At 36.6% G+C, this 7,480-nt stretch overlaps 1 protein-coding gene across 2 annotated transcripts; it reads right to left on the bottom strand.

Annotated features, from left to right (window-relative positions):
* Nucleotides 1–4,275: 4,275 nt before the first annotated feature.
* On the bottom strand, nucleotides 4,276–6,747 carry LOC111986716 (protein BPS1, chloroplastic). 2 transcript variants are annotated; one of them, XM_024018397.2, is made up of 3 exons: nucleotides 6,567–6,746; nucleotides 6,351–6,496; nucleotides 4,276–5,562 (listed from the first exon to the last, which is right to left on the bottom strand). In XM_024018397.2, exon 3 carries the CDS (start codon nucleotides 5,547–5,549, stop codon nucleotides 4,491–4,493), a length of 1,059 nt encoding a protein of 352 aa, XP_023874165.2. In that variant the 5' UTR covers nucleotides 5,550–5,562; nucleotides 6,351–6,496; nucleotides 6,567–6,746; the 3' UTR covers nucleotides 4,276–4,490. The 2 variants fall into 2 exon arrangements, with proteins under 2 accessions (XP_023874165.2, XP_023874166.2); XM_024018398.2 differs by lacking the exon at nucleotides 6,351–6,496 and having other exon boundaries at nucleotides 6,567–6,747.
* Between the last annotated feature and the right edge of the window lie 733 nt (nucleotides 6,748–7,480).

Below are 7,480 nucleotides of genomic sequence, written 5' to 3'. Positions count from 1 at the left end.
TACTTTTCTTAAATATCGCATGTTCGTCCACTATGTAGACCTATAGAGTCATAGGTTTTATCCGTCACGTATAGGTGACAGATGTCTAATGAGGCATCGAGTGATCAATCGTGTGTCCGCAACGAGGCAGGCTACAATGAGGTGTATCCATCAAGTCAGGATGACCCCGGCACCTCCTATGATGAACGAGTTTTGTCCTCCAACTCACCTTCCGCGAAGGGGGATGATGACGTGGATGTGGACAGGTCAGAGGGTGACTCAAATGATGACGATATAGTCAATGCTGAACCCCCTTTCCAATCCGTCATAGGTCCTAATGGCTTTAGATAGTTCATTCTTCTTCCATTGTGGACGGTGAATAACTTCAGGTCTACCATCAAGAAAAGCACTTCAATACCCTTAGGGAAAATATCATATTCTCTTCGGCATACCAATTTGTCTGCCATTTAAATCTGAAAAATGTTACTACTAGGGTGTTGAAGATGTCGGAGTGTATGAGCAAATGTTTAAAGCAGGACTTAGATTCCTTTTAAGCGCTCTTTACCGTCGTCTTCTTCAATACCTTGGACTGGTTGTCACCCAGATCTCTCCAAACGCCTAGAGAGTCTTTCTTGGTGCGAAAGTCTTGTATGGAATCCTTACTAACGAGGCACACAGGATAACGATGGAGGAGTACTTCCACTGCTACCGTCCATCCGAGATCGTCCAATCTAGAGGGATGTACAGTTTCCTACCAAGGAAGCAGTCTCTTAGGCTAGTGTGTGAGACCCCTGACTTAAACAGGAATTGGAAGAGTCGGTACTTCTTCCTTCAAGGGGACGACTAGATGTGTCACCCCAACGATCAGGAGTTCATGCCCGTGGATAAGACTTGGGGAATGCTCCCGTCTGGTAGGTGTCCGTTAGTCTTAAATTTTACTTGTTATTACTAGTTTCATATGATGTTCTGATCATATCCTATTGCAGCTTAAGACTGTCTAGAGGTTAGTCTTGAGCAGTGGAGTTTCTTGGAGTATATCTTCAAGACCAAGTTGTCAGAAAGAACCTGGGCAAAGCTATTTACCTTGGACACTATCCATTGGTATTGTGAGGGTCCTAAACCCATAGAAGCTACGCGTCGTCATGACAATCTAGCATGCCAACGTTAAGTCCGTCGCTTATTACTTTTCCTTTTAATTTATAGTAGTTTTGCCTAACTCTTTTTTGTTTGTCTTGTGTAGAAATGGAAGACGGAAGGAGGAAGGCATACATCAAGCAGCAAGCGGCTGCAAGGAAGAAGAAGGGAACGAGTCCGTCTAACCCGTTTGTAAAGAGGAAACCATTGGACAAGACCGACAATCTGCCTAAGAAACCTAAGGTGATAGTAGGGTCTATCGGGTTTACTCCTATTGAGGCAAAGTTGCCTCCTTTGCCCGTTTATGGGAAGGGTAAGGGCTTAATGACAGGCCAAGGCACCATCGATGAAAAACGCCCCGTCCTTCTACGCAAAGACCCTCAATATGACCTTAAGAAGCTTTTGTCAATCATCACAAGTATATCCGTCTGTCTTTCCTTTTCGTCANCATATCTGAGGTTTAATTCCTGCCTACACTAAAAAATCAATTGGTGTTTTGGTCTGATAATAAAGAGTTATCAGAAACGGATGACATAAGTTGAAATTCTCTAAAAAAAAATAATTATATAATTTTTTATAGGTACCTAATCTTTTTTTTAATATAATAAAGATGATGACACGATGCGTATGATGCATATTTTTTCGAAAAGGTCAACATTTGAAAGAAACAACCAATCCAAACTTGGTTTTGAAGGGTTTTCACCAGTCGTTTACCAAGATTGAAATAGTTTGGTTTTTAAGTTTTAACTTGGACCAGACATATATAAGCATCATTACCTAGAGGCGGACCAAGGATTTCAAGATAGGGGGGCAAAGTAAGAAAAAAAATCCAAATAGATATTCATATAGTACTAACAAACTATATATCAACTAAGATCAATACACAAAATCATTATTTCTTAATACATTAGATGCAATCATTTACCAACAAAGACAAAAAACAAAAAATAATATTATTTCTTAAGAGCATCAACTGTTGCAAAATATATATATATCTATTCACAAACCAAAAATTACTTCTGCTACATAGCATTTGAAATGTCTCGTACAATAATGTTTTTGGTATTTTGTGTTCTAAATACTAAATATTTACCATTTAGAACACCTAATGTCAGTACTCTAATATTGGACTGACTGAGATTTTTTTATTTTAAAATTTTGTTTTCGTTAAGTTTTTTAGTTGGGTGGTTGCTAGTTGGGCAAGACTAATTAAAAAGGAGAGAGTATAAGTTTTTAAAGAGTGAGGCACAACTCTAGAAATAAATAAATAAATATATATATATATATAACTATTAAAAAGATTTTTTTTTTTTTTTTTTTTGGGTTAGGGGGCCCGAATTTTTTTTTTGGGGGGTTAGGGAGGCCCAATTTTTTTTTTTTTTTTGCTTTTTTTTCTTTGGGCCGGGGGGGCCCGGGCCCCCTTGGCCCCCCTGTAAGTCCGTCGGCGTTACCTGACCGGACTAATCGAAGTTTTAAAACAATGAAACCAACCAGAGCTGACTAAGATCCATTTTGCAAAACTATTTAATTATTATTTTTTTTTATGAATATTTTAATTATTATTAAACTAAGCTAGCTAATAGAGAAATATATAATATGGACTTGGAAGAGCAATATACTAAAAACGTGTTTCTCACTAACAGCGATAGGATGGGCCCCACTAATTAGGACAATTTTTCATATTTGCACCAATTTGACAGGACAGGTCCAAGTCCATAGTTGCAAACCCTTTTTGACTATAACCCTTAAAACAAGCATATGCCCCTTCCCCATTGTCCATAGACACGCATATGCTTCAATTTCTTGGTCCACGTAAAGTATCTCTCGATATATTTCTTTTCTCATAGTATATAAATTTTATACAATTACAAAACCCTGAACCAAGTATTTCATGTATTCAATATATGTCTTCTCTCACAATATATGAATCTTATACTATTACAAAACTCACACATAGAGTATCTAATGTATTTGATATGTCTCATCTTTCAGCATTTGAATTCTATATGATTATGAGACTCACTCACTATGAGAAAAAAGATACCGGGAATTGCCTAAACCGGCCTAAAACATAACCTACTTTTTTCTTTTTCTTTTTTCTTGGTTTTGCTACTGCAGAATTCAACTGGTAGAAATCAAAATATCATTCTTTCTCACAAAAATTACCCAAATGTAGCAGCAGGCAACGAAGGATTAATCAGCCTCAGGCACTTAACATTTTTAGTTTTCTTCTTTTGCTTGAAAACTCTAATCACGTAGCTTTCCTGCATAGGCAAAAAGTAAGTCCCAGCTTTGGGCAAAAGAGGCTTTGAGGGCTGAGGCATGAGAATTGAGAAAGCCATAGGAAAATAACCAAATAATCTTTAACAGTTAGGAGATATATTGGTCGCCTAAAATCTTCCAAACCCATCCATAAACGCTTGGCCCAGCTTAATAGAGCTTCAAAATATCAAGGATCATGCCCATAATGTGTGCATAAACCATTTCAAGGTCTGTTTAACACATTATCTCATTTTTATGCATCTTTTTTCTTCCTGGTAGTAGCCAGATTGCTTGCTCTTTTATTTTCTTTTAATGATAATAATGGACAGGTTCCAATTTACAATATAGTCAAAAGTCACAAAAGAGTAAACAGGGAACAGATGCTTACCATGATAAACTTCCCCTCAAACATTGCTAGACAAGACGAAGAAATTTTCTTGCAGAATAATTTAGACAGTAAGATATGAAATCAAATGCAAAGTTGCATTGAGTATCAACAAAGAGATGAAGATGTCCAGATTGATTCAAACTGTTCTGATTAGCATGCTATTTAAGGCATCATCTTCTTTTTTCTTCCCTCCATAATACAAATATGCGTAATTAACTCAATCCATATCTTTAATGTAAGTATAAAATTGCTTCGGGGTTTAGGTTGAATGCAAGAGAGAGCTAGAAGGATAAATGTTTACATAAGATGAGCAGCTACCAATGACAAGATAATTAGAATTAAGCAATAACATCAAGACTGATCCGGAAAATTAATATTGAGAATCAGATAAAGAACCAGTAACTGTCAAAAAAATGTCGGTGCAAAAATCCTCACAGAATAGCTTAATTGTAGAGCAAAACGCTTCACAACTAAAACCTATGCCGCATTGTCAAGTTTCAAAATAACAAACATTTCTGCAAACAACATATCCTTTTATATAACACTGACATCACACAGTACAACATACATTTACAAATTGTTAGAACAGTAACACAACATACCCTATAACTCACACCGTACTTAATACAATAAGCAGAACAATATGGCGAACTTTCATTGATAAGAAAACGTAAAACCCCATACCTAAACCCGTTTGTATACAGGAGAGAATATAGCTTCGACATAATTAAGATTGTTCTCTTTCTACTACTTTACAACCTAACTTTGTGTCAGAGACAGTACCACTCTCTCTAAGATTACAGAGCAAAGCATCTCGCCCAGTTAAAACTACATGAAAAAAGCCATCAACTTCCTTTGTAAGAAGATCTAGTCCCTGTGAAAGTCCCTCTGCTCTCCTTGCCAAATCTGAAACGGAATTCTTGAATGCTTCCACTTCAACAGGGTCCACACCATCTTGGATCATGGGATACAATTTCTTTACACTTGTATCAACTGTTTCAAGCTCTTTCAAAACTGTAAATCTTCCACTTGAATATAAATTTCTAATTTCGCTATTAATGCTAGTTTGCAAACCAGTAAAAGCTTCAGCCCACATATATTTGCCATCAACATTCAAATCAAACAACTTTCTTGCAGAACCAGAGAAGGCTGAAGCAAAGACACTGCAGATAAATACTGTCTCCACCTTAACCCCATACATAGCACGCATTAAAACCTTACCTTTGGCTGAGTTCTTAACCTTGGGAAGATTCAGTGATCCCCCAAGCTTGTTCAAAATGGTGGAACAGTTTTCAACTCTAGGGTTCTTTGAACTAATATGCTGTCTCCATGCATCAAGTGAAGATCGAGCCTTGATAAACTGCTTTGAAGAGCTAGAATCCAAATTGTGCAGCACACACTGAAGCAAGAGATGGCCCTGGTTCAACCTTGAGATTTCAGAGCTAAAAGCATTGCATATATCAAGCAAATTCACACTGATGTCCAAGTATGCATCTATCCATTTCTCATCCCAGTCGCACACAGGGAGTTCAAGCCCAGCTATGAGGGTTTTTATGTCATTATGAGTTTCACAAAGCGAGAGCATCGCTAATTTCATCCATGACAAGCTGAGGACTCCATCCTTGTCCTTTGGGTTAAGCTTTCTCAGCCTCCCTGCCAAGGTTTCCTCAAAATTGTTCAACAGTAAAAGAAGCCTTTTAGACAAATTGGAACCCTTGGGTGATATCATCCGGAAAGGATTTCCAAAATGGAAGAAGGGATAGGGTAAGTCATGTGGACGACTCATTTCAATTAATTAACTGCACAAGAAAGTTAAAACGATGACATTAATTTTATATAAAAAAAAGCATCAGAAAACCAAAAGACAAAGCACCCAATTTCCTGCACCATATGAAAATAATTAATACAATTCAGAATTTTTGCATGCAGCATAACCAATTCCTTGAGACAACAGCAGGAAAGTAATCATTTCAGCAAAGATGTTTCCACCAAAACACCTACCTATGGATAATAAATAGAGCCAAACAAAATACTCAGTGAATTCCATTTCCATTTCATGGATCCTAGAGCAATTATCAATTATCATTCTTAACCAAGTAGAGATTTTATTTTTCAGATTTTAATAACCCACCATCAGGAAACAACAACAACCATGCCATCTCAAAATTTCTGGGTCGACTATGAAAACCTAAACAAACTAGCCAAGATCCGCCACATGTAATCATTTCCTATGAAAATTTAGATCTTGCTCATTTCTTTTTTCTTCTCAGCAATATAATCAAGCTAGAGACTAACCCAAAAGAAATAATCACTTGACTGCCTTCAAATCATATTCAATCAACAGATCTAGATCCCATAATTTCCATTTTCACAGGGGTAGTCTAATCAAGATCCAAAAACCCAATCCCTCTTATTGCAAAACAAAATTATACATCAACAGCAAAAGGTTTCAACTTTCAACCATAAATCGCTTGCATCCAAACATATACCATCAGAAATTAAAACAGAATCTACAAAATCATCCAAAACAAAGAGACAGAAATTCAAAATTAAGAATAAACACATACCCAAAATAATAAAAACTCACCTAACGGTTAGATCTATGAATCAGAACCCAGATTAGGCCAATCTGACCCAAAAATTTCCTCTGGGTGTTAAAAAAAATAATCAGCAAACAAACTTAGGTGCTATTTATTTCTAAACAGAATTCATCATCTTTCTTGACATCAAGTTCTGAAAAAAAAAGACAAAGTTAGTATATATATGAGAGACAGAGAGAGAAAGAAAGGTTCAAAACTGGTACCTGGTATGGTACTCGCAGAAATAGATCGGATATTTCGAGGAAAGCTTCCGCGTCGTCGGCGTCAACTAGGTTTTCTTATCTTCTTTTGCTTTGGTTGAAATTTTCGTGTATCAGAAAAATGTGAAGGGTTAGGTGGGGTTGCAACTTGCAATTGTGAAGCTGAAAAAAAGAGAGAGCGGGTTTGATAGGATGACCGGGGAATATAGGTGAGGGTGAGTCAGGGTGGGACACGTGTGAGGATATGGTTGGGAGGTTGGGGGTAACGGATAGATATTTCTTCTCTTTTTTGTTTTTTCTTTTTAATTAAGGTCGGCACCTAGCCAAGGCAAGTGGGGCTTGTTTGTTTTTTTATAATTATAGGAGTACTTGATAATGTTAGTGTGGGGATGCATACAGAGCGTTGGAGCTCTCTCAATCTCTAGAGAAATTTAGAAGTGTGTTTGAATGAATGAGCGTGGAATTTTCTTTCCTTTTAGCGAGCCTGAAAAGTCAAGCACGAATCTCGGTGAGATCAATCCAACGGATATTAAAGGTAGTGTGTGTGGTGGAAAATAACTCGTTTTTGTATAGAAAAAAATGATGACCTCTTTTTATTTTTCTTTTTCTTTTTTTGGGTTGTAGAACCAAACACACAAAAGAGGGGACGGTGTTTGATGCAAAGTGTTTGGTAAGCGGCGAAAATCAGTTATATTATTTTAATTCGAGGCAATTACATGGCGAAGAACTCTTGTAACATGTATATGATATATACCCTAAACCAATTACAAAATCAACAGGAAATAGTCCACAAACAATAATAAATAGGCTACAAAAATCAAGTATACTGCTCCATAAAAAAGAGTAATTGTATCTATTCAAAATAGTTCAACATGCCAATTTTTCAAATATGTACACCAAGTTAAAAATTTTATAAA

The sequence above is a fragment of the Quercus suber genome, unplaced genomic scaffold (assembly GCF_002906115.3).
Source record: "Quercus suber isolate HL8 unplaced genomic scaffold, Cork oak 2.0 scaffold_330, whole genome shotgun sequence".
NCBI lineage: Eukaryota > Viridiplantae > Streptophyta > Magnoliopsida > Fagales > Fagaceae > Quercus > Quercus suber.
The sequence above is the reverse complement of the archived record's forward strand: the minus strand, read 5'-3'. Positions and strand labels throughout refer to the sequence as shown.